Source organism: Callorhinus ursinus, unplaced genomic scaffold (assembly GCF_003265705.2).
Source record: "Callorhinus ursinus isolate GAN/ISIS: 27379988/994484 unplaced genomic scaffold, GSC_fseal_2.0 scaffold137, whole genome shotgun sequence".
NCBI lineage: Eukaryota > Metazoa > Chordata > Mammalia > Carnivora > Otariidae > Callorhinus > Callorhinus ursinus.
In genome coordinates, this window is record NW_027397199.1 from 467,876 (window position 1) to 482,944 (window position 15,069).

General features: G+C 51.4%; 1 protein-coding gene across 1 annotated transcript in view; it reads left to right on the top strand.

Annotated features, from left to right (window-relative positions):
• The window catches only part of POLE (DNA polymerase epsilon, catalytic subunit), a 47,808-nt gene that overhangs the window by 763 nt on the left and 31,976 nt on the right, over positions 1-15,069 (top strand). The window contains exons 2-20 of the mRNA XM_025861645.2: positions 2,116-2,257; positions 2,620-2,700; positions 3,115-3,159; positions 3,344-3,436; positions 3,745-3,899; positions 4,886-5,027; positions 5,155-5,235; positions 5,974-6,081; positions 6,393-6,503; positions 7,090-7,175; positions 7,462-7,581; positions 8,907-9,039; positions 9,132-9,245; positions 9,377-9,589; positions 9,848-9,955; positions 13,398-13,526; positions 13,603-13,705; positions 13,796-13,942; positions 14,287-14,432. Coding sequence (XP_025717430.1) covers positions 2,116-2,257; positions 2,620-2,700; positions 3,115-3,159; positions 3,344-3,436; positions 3,745-3,899; positions 4,886-5,027; positions 5,155-5,235; positions 5,974-6,081; positions 6,393-6,503; positions 7,090-7,175; positions 7,462-7,581; positions 8,907-9,039; positions 9,132-9,245; positions 9,377-9,589; positions 9,848-9,955; positions 13,398-13,526; positions 13,603-13,705; positions 13,796-13,942; positions 14,287-14,432 — 2,257 coding nt within the window. The remainder of the gene's footprint in view (positions 1-2,115; positions 2,258-2,619; positions 2,701-3,114; positions 3,160-3,343; positions 3,437-3,744; positions 3,900-4,885; positions 5,028-5,154; positions 5,236-5,973; positions 6,082-6,392; positions 6,504-7,089; positions 7,176-7,461; positions 7,582-8,906; positions 9,040-9,131; positions 9,246-9,376; positions 9,590-9,847; positions 9,956-13,397; positions 13,527-13,602; positions 13,706-13,795; positions 13,943-14,286; positions 14,433-15,069) is intronic.

Consider the following 15,069-nt stretch of genomic DNA (forward strand, 5'->3'; position numbering starts at 1 on the left):
CCCTGGGCGGTGCGCGCGCGGGGTTCGCCCCCGGGCGGTGCGGGGCCCTGGGCGGTGCGCGCGCGCGGGGTTCGCCCCTGGACGGTGCGGGGCCCTGGGCGGTGCGCGCGCGGGGCCGCGTGTGCCCCAAAGGGGCCGGGATCGCGGTCAGTGAGCGCCTCCCCGGCGCGCGCCTTGGCAATGGAAACAAGTCGGAGCAGATCGTTCAAGTAATTTCTTTCAGATGTGTCTGTAGCAGAAGTTTGCCTTGTACATAACAAAAGTAGTTATTTTCTTATGTTTGTGTTGATCTTCAATAAATATCGCTAATGCTGTTCGTTGAGTGCCCACTGTATATAAAGAAGCCTATCTGCTTACCATATGCATCTGATTTGTCGCCGCTCGTTTTTTGGCAGAACTAGAATCCCGTCCAAATTGGTCATCAGAATTCTTGCTTTTTTTGTAACTAGAATCCCGTCCAAATTGGTCATCAGAATTCTTGCTTTTTTTGTACTGTGCTGCGGGCTTTGCAGTTTTCATTGTTTTTTTTTTTTTTTTTAATTTTTTTTTTTTTTTTGAGAGAGAGAATGGTAGAGAGAGAGCATGAGGAGGAGGAAGGTCAGGGAGAAGCAGACGCCCCGCTGAGCAGGGAGCCCGATGCGGGACTCGATCCCGGGACTCCAGGGTCATGACCTGAGCCGAAGGCAGTCTCCTAACCGACTGAGCCACCCAGGCGCCCTCATTGTTTCTTATAATGTGCATGAAAGTCTTGTGTGGTAGATATGGTTAATTTCATTTTACAAGAAACTAGTAATTAAGAACTCTCATTTTAAAAATAAAAATACAAAGCAACAACTTTTTTGTTTTGAATTAATTGTAGATTATTATGCAGTTGTAAGAAATTACAGAGAGGGGACGCCTGAGTAGCTCAGTTGGTTAAGCGTCTGCTTTTGGCTCATGCCCCGCATCGGGCTCCCTGCTCCGCGGGAAGCCTGCTGCTCCCTCTCCCACTCCCCTGCTTGTGTTCCGTCTCTCGCCATCTCTCTCTCTGTCAAATTAATTAATAAATAAAAATCTTAAAAAAATGAAATCTTAAAAAAGAAAAGAAATTACACAGAGTGATCCCATACACCCATAAGCCAGTTCCCCCCAGTGGTAACATCTTAGTTACTAAAACGCTAGGTCACAGCCAGGAAATTGATGTTCATGCAATGCATGGATACTCAGTTGCGTATGTGCGTGTATTTAGTTCTGTGCACCTTGTGTGTTTGTGACCACCACCACAGTTAAGACACAGAACAATTCTACTCCCAGGACCTCTCATGCTACCCTTTTATAGCCACAGCCACCTTCATTCCTCCCTCTTCCTCATCCATGGCAGCTACTAATCTGTTCTCCACCTCTTAATTTTATTTCAAGAACTCTACGGAAGTTGCATTATAAAGTGTATAATTTGGGGGGATTGGCTTTTTTCACTCAGCATAATGCCGTTGAGATCCATCCAGGTTATTGCATGAATCAGTAAGTTTTTTCTATTTTATTGATGGATAGTATTCCGTGGGATGGATATGACGTAGGTTAATTATTTATCTGTGGGTACTATCTCAGTTGTTTCTGCTTTTTGGCTGTAATGAATAAAGTGGTATGAATGTTCACACAGGAGTTTTTGTATGAATGTGAGTTTTCCTTCCTCTGGGATAAATGCCCAGGAAGGGGGCAGAGGGAGAGAGAGAATCTTAAGCAGGCTCCATTCCCAGCGTGGAGCCCAATGCAGGGCTCAGTCTCACGACCCTGAGATCATGACCTGAGCCAAAATCAAGAGTCGGGCACTGAGCTGACTGAGCCACCCAGGTGCCCCTGTACATTTTTAATATCCCATAAGGCAGCAGCATCTAGCCATGATGGTTGTTTTTATCAGTGTCCTGGTTACAGAGTTGAATGGGTTTTGAGGCTGCTGCCCCAGTCATGTTTCCCATGAGTTCTGTTACTTTAATGAACTGTTTTGCCAAATACAAGGTTTTTCAGGGATGCATCTACTGTGTTGCATCCAAAATGCTTACACTGGTTGGACTGAGGGTTTCGGGAATAGATAAGAGTCATGATCAGTGAAGATAGGATTTCCCTCCTTTTATTCAGGGATGACGGCCCCTCTTCCTCTGTCTCGGCACTTAAGCGCCTGGAGCGCAGTCAGTGGACAGATAAGATGGATTTGCGGTTTGGTTTTGAGAGACTCAAGGAGCCTGGTGAGAAGACAGGCTGGCTCATCAACATGCACCCTGTAAGAACCTGGGCGGCTGCTGGCTCAGGCCTTTGAAGGGTGGGTGGTGCGGGTGGAGGTGGGCTTGTTGGTAGCTCTCCTCCTTTCTTCTTCAACATCACTGGGCTGTAAAGAAGCTACTGGGAAAACAAAGCTCACGGGGTTCCCTGTTAACCTATAAAAAATTTTCAAGAATGAGGGAGAGATTGAGAGAAATCCACACTTGGAAGATGTTGTGATGCAGTTCTTGTGAATGGGGAATGTTTATGTGGGGGTGGAGAAAGATTTTGTTCGGTGCTCAGTTTCCCAAAGAGGAGGAGCAAGAGGGTTCTTGTACTGCGTAGGGGATAACTTGGTGCCCGTGTTCACTGATTCTCTTGTAGACTGAGATTTTAGATGAAGACAAACGCTTAGTCAGTGCAGTGGATTACTACTTTATTCAAGATGATGGGAGCAGATTTAAGGTAAGGCCTTGAACCCCAAGAAGCTAAGACCCACTCAGTGATGAGATGTAGCTGGGTCCAAAGTGGTAGGTGTTCGTTTAAGTGGGAGGAGAGGGGTTGAGAGGCTTCTGGTGTGCAGCTGCCCGAAGCCTGTTGGGGATGTGGACCCCTTGGAGCCACATGGGTCACCATTTACGATGTCATAAGAGAACCAGCTTGGAAAGACTGAGGGAGGAGTAGTTTTGTCTCTCTCAGACTTTTGCCCCTGCCGTATTGGCAGGTGCTAATTCCGGACTACGTCACCTTGTAAGAGATGTCAAGGTCAAAGATACGTTAGATCTGGGCAGCTTGTGGGGATAGCAGCAAACAGCCTGTCTTCACTTATCTCCCTTTTTTCTTTCTCATTGCCCCTGAATGGGTTCGTGGCTCTTGCAGGTGGCCTTGCCCTACAAGCCATATTTCTACATTGCAACCAGAAAGGTCAGTCTGTGGTCCATAGAATTAGGTCACACGACCTGTGCCGCATTTTATGGGTATGTGTGTGTGTGTGTGTGTGTGCGCGTATGTGTTTCAGAACTGAAAGTAAAGGGGCCTCTATAGAAACGGGCAAAGAAGACAGCAGATTTTACTAATAGGAAGTTCTTTCATTTTGATCTCGATTTAGGGTTGTGAACGAGAAGTTTCATCTTTTCTCTCCAAGAAGTTTCAGGGTAAAATTGCTAAAACAGAGACTGTCCCCAAAGAGGATCTGGACTTGGTGAGTATCACCTGGACCAACCAGGGTAAATGAGTTTGGTCTACCTTGCCCCTGGGGTGAGATGGAAGAGGCCAAGTTTAGCACCTGTGGGATGGTGTACGGATGATGGGGCTTTGGTGACTGTCCATACGTCCTCGTAGAGAACTCTGGTGGTTTAGTTGTGCCACGTGCAGAGTTGGACAAGATGCCTTGGACTTGCGAACATTTCTACTCATGTATTTACCTTTGAGTTGTTCTCCCCTTATTTTCTTACCCCAATAAAGTCCTTTTTCTCTTGAACTCATGAGTACAATCTCATCACTTTGTAGCCAAATCACTTGGTGGGTTTGAAGCGAAATTACATTAAGCTGTCTTTCAACACCGTGGAGGATCTTGTCAGAGTGAGGAAGGATGTCTCCCCTGCCGTGAAGAAGAACCGGGAGCAGGGCCATGCCAGTGATACCTACACAGCTATGCTCTCCAGGTAAGCCTTCTTGTAAGCGGAGCCCCCAGGCAGTCCACAAGGACTGTTTCCCATGTTTCCTACATTGACAGGATGGATAGGAAAAAGGAAAACTTAGCAGTAAAGTTACTTTAAGGATTAGCTCTGTTTAGTGTAGAAACACTTGCAAGCAATTAGGTAGAATTTCTTTTTTTAAATTTTTAGTTATTTATCTCTTTTACTTCTTTGAGAGAGAGCAAGAGAGTGTGAGCGGGGGGGGGGTAGGGGCAGAGGGAGAGAGAATTCTAAGGAGGTTACACCGCCCAGCATGGATCCCAACACGGGGCTCGATCTCACCATCTTGAGATCATGACCTGAGCCAAAATCAAGAGGCGAACCCCCAACCAAGCCACCCAGGTGCCCCAGCCTAGGTAGAATTTCTTATGTGCTGCATTTGTGTTAAATAAATAGTGGTTTCCTGGGTTGTATCTTAGCCAACCTCTTTCTTACATAGGGGCGGATTTGTGGCTCCGAAGTTTCAGTTGCTGTAATAGTAAAGACATTTTGGATTCCCAATGACACCACTTTTTTTTTAAAGATTTATTTATTTGAGAGAGCGAGCGAGCGAGTGTGAGCATGGGGAGGGGCAGAGGGAGAGAGAGAATCCCAAGCCAGCTCACTGCTGAGCAGGGAGGGGAGCTCAATGCGGGGCTTGATCCTAGGACCCTGGGATCATGACCTGAGCCCAAGGCAGACGCTTAACTGACTGAGCCACCCAGGTGCCCCAGTTTTTTAAGTTTTGAACTTACATTCTATAAAATACACGTCCTAAGTGTGTACGGAATTTCCGGTCTGACCTACTGCTGTGGGACGGTGTCATCTGAGGTCATCTTTAAGAAGGGCCTGTCTGGTCATCTCTGCCGCCTCAATTTACCTTCTGTGTTTACTCCATGTGGACTCTGGTCTTCCCCCTGTTCCGACCCCAAGCAGAGTATAGTTGAGTAAGCTGGCCTCTCTCCGTTTTGCAGTGTTCTGCAAGGGGGCAGTGTGGTTATTGATGAAGAGGAAGCCTCTAAGAAGGTCACTGACCAGTTGGATAACATTGTGGACATGCGGGAGTATGATGTGCCCTACCACATCCGCCTCTCCATTGACCTGAAGATCCATGTGGTGAGTCGGCCGTCCCTTTCAGGCAGCCGGACAGTCAGGAGGTGACCCTGAAAGGATAAATCCGTAGAGAAATACACCTCCTGGGACAGATGCAGAGCTCTTTATTAACGTGCTACCCGTCCTTCAGGCTCATTGGTACAACGTCAGGTACCGAGGAAGTGCCTTTCCTGTGGAAATCGCCCGACGAGATGACCTTGTTGAACGGCCCGTGAGTACTGCTTGCATTTCCTCCATCCTGACTTTTCCACTTGTTTCTGGAGAGATCTCATTCGGTGCTGAAGGATGAATTTGATTCAGAGATTTTTCTTCATTTTCCTCAAATACTTTCTTTAAAAAGTTGTAGAAAAAAAATTGTTTTTTCTTGTCTGTTTCTGACTGAGTATAATTTCACTTTGTGCTTACGCATCACCATGTGATGTCTGTGTTTGAGCTGGGCTGGATCTGAACATTTGAGGGAAAGCTCTGTCTTCCATTTTGGGTGGTTGATAGCAAAGTGATGTGGTGAAAAATGGATTTATAACTGGAAGGCTTTGGTTCAGGGACAGCTTTGTGTTCTTGGGCAAGTCTGTATTCCTGTTTTCTCATTTCCAAAACGGAGATGTCAGCTCTGTACCATGATCTATCTGGGTTGTCATAAAGGTCAAAATAAGGTCATGCATTTTCAAGCATGTTGAGACTCAGGTGTTCCATAATTCTAGGATTTTCCTGTCATGCTCTAACCTCTTGTTTGTGTTTAAATTTTTATGCCATCCGTGAGTCATGGCATTCTTGATATAGCTCAGTCAACCCCAAAATGCCTGTCTCACTTCTTTTGGAACCTCTCCCTGTGGCAGCTCAACTCTTTTAGCAGCTAGAGGTGGAGGTGGTAGGTGTTGAGAAGACCACTGAGATCTCTAGAGCTCGGCTTGGTTTCTCTCCAGCTTAATGAGACATTGTGTCCCTGCAGGACCCTGTGGTATTGGCATTTGACATCGAGACGACCAAACTGCCCCTCAAGTTTCCCGACCCTGAGACTGACCAGATTATGATGATTTCTTATATGATTGATGGTCAGGTAAGTGGTACCTTTTGGGATGTAAGCTTCGTAGGAGCAGGAACCTTGTCTAGTCCCTAAACCAGAGCAGCATCCACCCTATGCTTAGTATATTTTGGGTGAAAAATTAGTGAGTTGAGTCCAGGAAAGTGAACAAACCAGCCATGCTCCTTCCAACAGAAACTTGAGACACTCGGGACTCTTCTTGGGAGAGCTGGGGTGCCTTCCCATTGCTGCAGATGCCTGTAGCAGGAGCTTCTGGGCCAAAAGTGGAGAGGTGTGTTTTGGCTTTGTGTGTCCTAACTCGTGCCAACGGCTCATGCACTTCCCAGGGCTATCTCATCACCAATAGGGAGATCGTTTCAGAAGATGTTGAAGATTTCGAGTTCACCCCCAAGCCAGAGTATGAAGGACCTTTTTGTGTCTTCAATGAACCCGATGAGGTAAAGAGGTGTCCCTTGGTGGGGCACCTGGGTGGCTCAGTCAGTGAAACCTCTGCGTTTGGCTCAGATCATGATCCCGGGGTCCTGGGATCGAGCCCTGCATCGGGCTTCCTGCTCCGCGGGAAGCCTGCTTCTCCCTCTCCCCCTCCCCCTGCTTCTCCCTCTCCCACTCCCCCCTGCTTCTCCCTCTCCCACTCCCCCCTGCTTCTCCCTCTCCCCCTCCCCCTGCTTCTCCCTCTCCCTCTGCCGCTCCCCCTGCTTCTGCGCTCTCTCTAGCTCTGCTCTCTCTCAAATAAAAAAACAAAATGTAAAAAAAAAAAGAAAGAAATGTGTCCTTTGGGATACTGCCAGGTATTTGGGGTGAAATGGGAGGCAGAGGACTCAGCGCTCATGTAATCAGAATGGCAGCGTGCTGGACGGGGTGTTTAGCGGTGGGGTCCTCGTTCACACTGGAAGCACTGGGTGTGGGTATGGAAATGGAACAGTGACATGAGGTCCCTGCTTTTCCTGAACTTCGGGAGGGGTGTTAGGAAACAGCTTGAAGAGAAACAGAAATCCTCTGACAGCTAAGAATCATTGAATTCAGGTTCATCTAATCCAGAGATGGTTTGAACATGTCCAGGAGACCAAACCCACCGTCATGGTCACCTACAATGGTGACTTTTTTGACTGGTAAGTCTGTTATCTGGTGAGTAACTAAAATGTGCTTGGGAGGGGATGTTGCATGGCAGTGTGAATATGCTCGTTTACTAATGGTCAAGACGGAAGAGTTTGGGAGAGGAGGGAGGGGCAGGAGGAGCGCCGCTTGGTGGCCCGAGAGACACCTCGCCCCGTTTGAGGAGAAGTGGGCGTGGGGACTCCTGGGTCTGCTGGGGGGTCTGCTGGGGGCAATCTTCCTGTCTCTGAGGGAACTGAAGGGTAACTGCCTGCATGCCCATCTGTCTGCCCTCATCCCTAGGCCGTTTGTGGAGGCCAGAGCGGCGGTCCATGGACTGAACATGTACCAGGAGATAGGGTTCCAGAAGGACAGCCAGGGGGAGTACAAGGCCTCTCAGTGCATCCACATGGACTGTCTCCGGTAGGCCCCGCAGCTCATCGCACTGTCTCAGGAGCGCTTTCTGTGACTGGGGTCCAAAACTCCCTCTTGCACACGTTAGTCCTGTCCACCTCCCTTTTGCAGGAGGAACGTGGCTTCTGAGAAGCAGCTCCCGTTACCTTTGAGGACAGTGGGTGTGGCTCTGGCTGGGTCCGGGGACGTGCTTTCATTGTGTGCTCATTTCCCTTCTACTCGCAAGCACGTTAGGGTCGGACCTGGTGGGAGAGCCAGAGCAGGAAAGCCAGGTTGGGTGAGGTCTTGGTGCCGTGGGAGCCCCCCACAAAGGTGGGCTGCTGCAGCCAGGGGTGTCCAGGCTGGAGATAGGCGTTCGAGGGGGCTCAGGGTGCTGAAATGGAAGACTGGAGAGAACGGAGGTCTTGTGGGCCTCTTGTATCCTGTGGGGAGGTGAGTTTTGAGGAGCCACTGACACGCTTAAAGCTTGATCTGTTTTCTGGGCAGCCCTGGCGTTATGGTGCATGTGTTGGAAGGGGCAGGCCGAGTCATAATGAGGATGGGATTGAAGAGCGGTGGACTTGGGGATCCACGGACAGGGGGGCCAGGGGCATGTGAAGCACAGGGAATGTTGGTGTCTGGGGGAGGAAGCAGGTCTGGGAACCCCATTCACATGGGGCATGGTGATCAACGGTCTCTCAAGGAGAGAAGTAAAGGACAGGTGGGGGTCTTCAGAGGAGGTGGCAGTCCTGGGAGGCCACAGGGGGCATTTCTGGGGACGAGGTTGGCAAGAGTTTGGAGGCCGAGGGAGGTGAGACTCGATGCAGTTAAGAGTGAGTTATGGGTGCCAGAGACACAGCTGTGTCCATCATGGGACTGAGTTGAGGGCAGGATGTGGAGATGGGCACGGGGGCGAGGGGCACAGGGTGCTTCCAGTTTCCATGCTGAAGAGACTGTGTAAGGAGAGAATAGGAGTTTAAAAATAGGGCCTGAGGGAGGGGGAGAGCAGGGCAGACTAGCAGCACCCACAGGACAAGCTGGAGGGGTGGAGGGAGGCCGGAGGGTGCGGGTTCCCAGCCCCTCATCTTTATATTTCTCCGTGAGGTAGGAAGGGAAGGCCGTGGGGCTCGGAGGACCGGCCCTGGCATTTCCTCGTGTGGGCACATCCGTGAGGTTGACTGGATCTGCGTGAAAGGCTTCATGAGAGGTCTGCTCCCTGTGGGGTCTCAGTGGAGATCTCCAGGGTGCCATTAGGACTACGTCTTTCTGGGGTGTGTCCAGCTTTGCCACCTGTCACGGTTCCTGGGCTTCATCTTGGAGTCCTCTCTGACCTTTGCTCTTGTTCTTGTTCCCAGGTGGGTGAAGAGGGACAGTTACCTTCCTGTGGGCAGCCACAACCTCAAGGCGGCTGCCAAAGCCAAGCTGGGCTACGACCCTGTGGAGCTGGACCCCGAGGACATGTGCCGGATGGCCACTGAGCAGCCGCAGGTACGTGTGTTCCTCACTCTGCTCCCCTTTAGTTCTGATGTGGTGCCTCCGTGCCTCCTCGTTGCTCTTACTCTCTGATGTTCTCTCCTCAGACTCTGGCCACGTACTCGGTGTCAGATGCAGTGGCCACGTACTACCTGTACATGAAATATGTCCACCCCTTTATATTCGCCCTCTGCACCATTATCCCCATGGAGCCTGATGAGGTCAGTGCCTCTCCTGGCCCCGTGGGCCGTTCTCCACACGCTTCCCAATGGAGCTGGTCCCAGGCAGCTGACGTGGATGCAGCTGTGGGATCTTGGCGTGTGATTTGAAGCCTGGTGTTTCCCCCCCATAGGTGCTGCGGAAGGGCTCTGGGACGCTGTGTGAGGCCTTGTTGATGGTGCAGGCCTTCCATGCCAACATCATCTTCCCCAACAAGCAGGAGCAGGAGTTTAACAAGCTGACAGATGACGGTCACGTGCTGGACGCCGAGACCTATGTGGGTGGCCACGTGGAGGCCCTCGAGTCAGGCGTGTTTCGCAGTGACATCCCCTGCAGGTTCAGGATGGTGAGCCCCTCCCTGGTCTTCCTGGTGAATGCTTGGTCAGACCCAGAACTCGCGAGGGCTGCAGTAGAGCCCTCATCCCTCTCGCCCTGTGCACCCCTTACCAGACCTCCTTTGTCTGGCCTGCCCTTGACGAGTGCGCTGCAGGGCAGGTGCTCGGCTTCTGTGGAGCCTTCTCTGCCAGCGTCCCTCCGGGGGTAGACTGGTTGGTGCAAGGGCATTTCCCGTCTTACCGTGTCCTCTCTGGCTCACTTGTGCTAGAACCCTGCTGCCTTTGACTTCCTGCTGCAGCGGGTGGAGAAGACAATGCGTCATGCCATCGAGGAAGAGGAGAAGGTGCCCATGGAGCAGGTCACCAATTTCCAAGAGGTAACGCTCCAGGAGGCCAGGAGAAACCATTGTCACGTGCCCTGCCTTGTAGACTGGCTTCTTTCAGTAGTATATTTGTTACGCACCTCCTGGGTGCTGGTACTTGGGCCCTGAGACAGGACACAGGGTCTCTTCTGGTCTTGTTGGGGCAGGGGGGGGGGGCGGGACGGTGTTGTGGTCACAGCGAATGACCTGACGTAGGGAGGGAGGAGGGTTTCCCAAGGAGGCGGAGGGCTCTTGAGCTCGCGCGTGGAACACCGTGGGGGCGGGTGTGGGACAGAGGTGAGTGCTGGGACTTCATGTTGTAGGCAGTGAGGAGCCATTGGTTTTTGTTTTTTGTTGTTAAGGAGATTTTAGAAATGCTGAGAGTCCATTCCTACAAGTGACAGAGTAGAATGTAGTGACCATAGCACCCACCAAATAACAGACAGCACCACTGACAACGTGCCCCATGCCTGGAGACCCCGGGTACCTCCCAGCTTGCTGGTCCTGTTCTTTGGGCTTGGCACTTCTCAGGTGTGTCTTTTAGGCCCTGCTCAGCACTGTGGCATATTGAGTGACTCGTGGTTTGAAGTTCTTACCAGTTTTAGGATTGATTTCGAGAAACATTTCATAACAGACTCACTAGGCAGAATTCAAGTAAGAATGTGTTTGTGTAGTCTGCAAACTGTGAAGTGCTGTGCAGCTGTTGTCAGCTCCAGGTGCCATGTGCCTCGGGAACTCTCAAAGGACAACCTGTGAGGAGCATCCAGGCTGAAAACGAAATGTGAGTTAGCACCTCAGAGGGAACAGACACCGCTTTCAAGTTGAAGAAGTGGCAACTTGAGACCAAGGTGTGCTGAGCGGAGGCCTCCAGACGCCTGGGGGAGCCCAGCACCGGGCTCCTGGGGGACGGGGAGCGTGGCCCTCGTGCCGCCTCCGTGCTGTCCTAAAGGGCAGCCCAGGGGCCTTAGGGAGAGGGCAACAGGCTCATCGCTTTGTTTCCCGGGGACCATTCTGTCCGCACGATGCTGACAGGAGGGACCGGCTGGGGGCCACGGTGGCGCTGGGCGTGTCCTCTGGGAACTTTGCCTCCTTCCCTCTCTTCCTCCCTAGCAGATTGCAGAACGTGCCTCAGGGTGGAGAAGGATGGAGGGACTGTTCTCCTAATGATTCATTTGCCTAGAATTTAGCTAGAAACGAGGTCTTAACGCTTCTGGCACGTTCTGTTCTATAGGGTAGAAAGTACTCTTTTTAGTCATGGTTTCTGGTGTGTTTTTTATCTTTTTTGGAGGGTTTTAAAGAGCTTTTTAATACCAAGGGCAATTTTGCATTCAAGCAATTTTTCTCACATGACTATCAAATTTAACATTTCATTAAAAAAGGTGGCTACTCTCCTGGTTAATCATGTGTCTATTTAGGTGTGTTTCAGTTTACTCCTGACAGTTTAAAGCAGAGGTGGGCGAACCGTAGCCCTGACGCCCGTGCAGCCAGCCAGCTAAGAATGGTTCTCACGTTTTCAAAATGTTATAAAAAACAAACAACATCTGACAGAATATGTAGCCACAAAACCTACAGTATTTATCATCTGGTCCTTCACAGAGGTTAGCTGGGTTATTAGATTAACTTGTGGATACACTAGTTCTCAGATTTGGGGGTTGCGTTCCTTGGTGTTGTGTACATTTGGTGCAGAATGAACAGACAGTACCCGTCTGTGCTCTGATTTAACTCGGTGTTACCTTTTGGGGAGTGGATAAAAATACATGACCATCAGAAGCCAATTAGCTTTAGCCTGATATAGTTGCACTGACTTTTTTTACTTTTTAGGACAATATTTTTATTTCTGGAGGCTCTGTTGTTTTTTTTTCCGATTTGCTTCATTTTTTTTGTTTTTAAACTGGACTCTTGTTCTAGAGTTTTGGTCTTCAGCATTTTTATTTACGCTCGTTTTCCCGCGTTTAGGAGATGTATTCTCAAGTTCTCGGGGCCTCCTCCTACTGTGTCTGCTCTTGGTCGTGGGGATCATGCGGGTTATAGGGGTGTTCCCTCTCACGCTCTGTGGTTTGGAATGTGAATTTATACTCAGCAGGGAGGCTTAGGTGGCCCATCAGGGGCTGTCAGTGCTTTGGTGCAGTTTCTGGCCTGGGGTCCCTTGTCATGTGGTTCCTTGGCTAGCGGGTTCCCAGACCACACACTTGCTGGAGGGACCAGACTGGTGCCAGCTGCTCAGGGAAGACTTTCTCCAGCAAGAATCCAGAAGAGATGTGATTCTGGTGGGCAGCCGTATTCTAGTTTACCCTTTCACGGAGGTCACCTCTGAGGGCCTGCCTTTACTCGGGGTTCTGTGTCCCTGTTGTGTTCAGGTTGCCTCACACTGAGGAGGCATGAATAATGTGTGGGGTGCTCACAGCGTGGGCTCAGATGGCCGGCCTCGGGAGCACCTGTGTGTGAGCCTGGGAACTCGGGGCTCAGGTTCTCCCCTTTCTTGGACAGCAGCACCTCGTGAACCTGACTCACTTGCGCTAACACTGGTTCACGCGGAGCGCCTACTTCTCTTGTGGTTTGGGTGTGTGCGGGCAGAGGAGCTACGTGACCCGCCCCCAGTAAAAACCCTGGGCGCTGGGTCTGTGAGTGTCCCGGCGCCACGGCACTTGGTGAGTGTTGTCCTGGTTTGATGCTGGGAGAATTAAACTCATCCCAGCTCGAGCCTGCCCTCCTCCTGCCTCCACCCCGCTTGCCTTTTCCCTTGGCTGGTTGAGTTCTGTGAGTCATTGGGCACCTGGGGAGTGGTCCTGGGGACCCTGACACCGGGCATCACCAAATTAGCTCACTGCCCTGGTTCTGAGTCCGCTCTGTGCTTTGCCCTCTCAGGGTAACTTAGAAGCTCAGTTCTGCGTTTATAGGGATAGTTCTCATGTTTCGTGCAGGTTATCTAGGTGTTTGGGATCAGGGGGCGTTTTTTGGCTAACAGCTCAACCTCTGGAAACAAATCTGATTCTTTGGTTTATAAAGTAATGCTGGAGACCGTCTAACACGAAGGTTCAGGACACAGCGTTTGGGCTAAGGGGGCCTGTGCTTGAGCCCCCACTAACCTCTTGAGCCTTCTCATCTGTCAGGTGAGGGGTTGCTGAGGCCGGGGCGTCCCGTGCCCTCACGGTGCAGGCACAAATGGCACCCAGGAAGAGTGCTGTTGACGCTCCAGCCCGGTCCCACACTCTCTGCGTGCAAGGCCACAGGCTTTCACAGTTCTCTCCCAACCACAAAGGGCCCCTGGGGTAGAGGCTGCCGCTCCCCGAGATGCTGTCCTCCTTAGGGCTCTGTCTTCTCTTGCGAGGCTCCTGTACCTCCAGGTGTTGGTGGCCATCGTCCGCCATCCTTCTGGGACCCATGGTGCTTGCTTTGTGACCATCTGTACAGTCTCCAGTTTTTGTCTTGGTCACCACTCCTTTGTCCTTTCTCCTAGGTGTGTGACCAGATTAAGACCAAGCTCACCTCCCTGAAAGATGTTCCAAACAGAATAGAGTGTCCCCTCATCTACCACCTGGACGTGGGGGCCATGTACCCCAACATCATCCTGACGAACCGCCTGCAGGTGAGACAGATTCCCACATCAGAATCGAGCTCTTTCTGCGCAGGCCCTAACTGATCCCCCTCCCACCCTGCCGCAGCCCTCTGCCGTGGTGGACGAGGCCACGTGTGCTGCCTGTGACTTCAACAAGCCGGGAGCAGACTGCCAGAGGAAGATGGCCTGGCAGTGGAGGGGCGAGTTCAGTGAGTGCAGCCCCAGGGCAGGGGCCGGGTGGCTCGGCGGGGAGCAGGTGTGCAGGTCCCTCTCACGGACTCCCTCTATCACCCTCCTAGTGCCAGCCAGCCGCAGCGAGTACCATCGGATCCAGCACCAGCTGGAGTCGGAGAAGTTCCCTCCCTTGACTACAGAGGGCCCAGCCCGGGCCTTTCACGAGCTATCACGCGAGGAGCAGGCTAAATATGAGAAGCGGAGGCTGTCAGGTGAGTGGCTTCCGAACACGGTGCCTCCTCTGGCTTGGGCCTTTGTTGGGCCATGCTGGTACGCCACAGCCTGAGGTCATTAAACTGGATGTTGCACCGGTTGAGGTCACTGTGAACTTCTCCTTCCTGTGCTCTTGGGGACTTTGGCGCATTCACACTGGGGCTGCCCTTTGAGACGATGAACCAGCACGTATCTTTCGGGCTTCTCTGCTCCTTAGTGTTAACCTAGAAAGCTGCACTGGTTGGCGTCTGTTGCTTCCTAGCTTTCTTTGGCTATGTCCAGGAGGCCTGGCTACCTCCTCTGTGGAGTCTCTCATGCTCCCCTGATCTCGACTGTGCCTCAGATTACTGCCGGAAGGCGTACAAGAAGATCCACGTGACCAGGGTGGAGGAGCGCCTCACCACCGTCTGCCAGCGGGAGAACTCCTTCTATGTGGACACGGTGCGTGCCTTCCGAGACAGGCGGTATGAGTTCAAAGGTCTCCACAAGGTGAGTCTGACCTTCGTGAGGTCAGAGCAGAGTCGAATTTCTGAGATGAGAACCCCCAGCTGGGCCCGCGGTGTGAGCACCCCACACGTTTCTCATGCCTCCTCAGTGCGAGGCAACCTGCACACAACAGGGACACAGAACCCCAAATAAAGGCAGGCCCTCAGAGGGCCTTTATCTCTGGGCTCTCATGCATTTGCAAAGTAATGAATGCACAGTTGTTTTCAGCTTTGAGGGATTAAAGGCCTGAGGCCTTGAAACTGTTGTGAGTAATCGCTTTGGAAGTATTTATTTAGAGCAGAGATCAGCACACTATGGCTGGGCAGGCCGTTTTTATAAATAAAATTTTATTGGAACTGAACTGCATCCCTCTGCAGCCGGAGGTGAGCAGCCAGAGTAGGAACAGGCTGCACGAGTCCAGTGTCAGCCATGTGGCCAGCTTCTGATGGGAGAGTAGGAGTGTGATTTACTGACCGTTTCCTCCAGCAGGATCAAGGAAGGTACATAGCGACGCCGCAGTGATCATAACACGTAGTAGGCTTGTACTTGGGTGAATGGGGTTCTTTCTTCTGAAAGACCTTTCACTGCTGGACTCAGTAAGGTCCCTGCTCTGACAGACTCTTGTCATCACATTTTATAA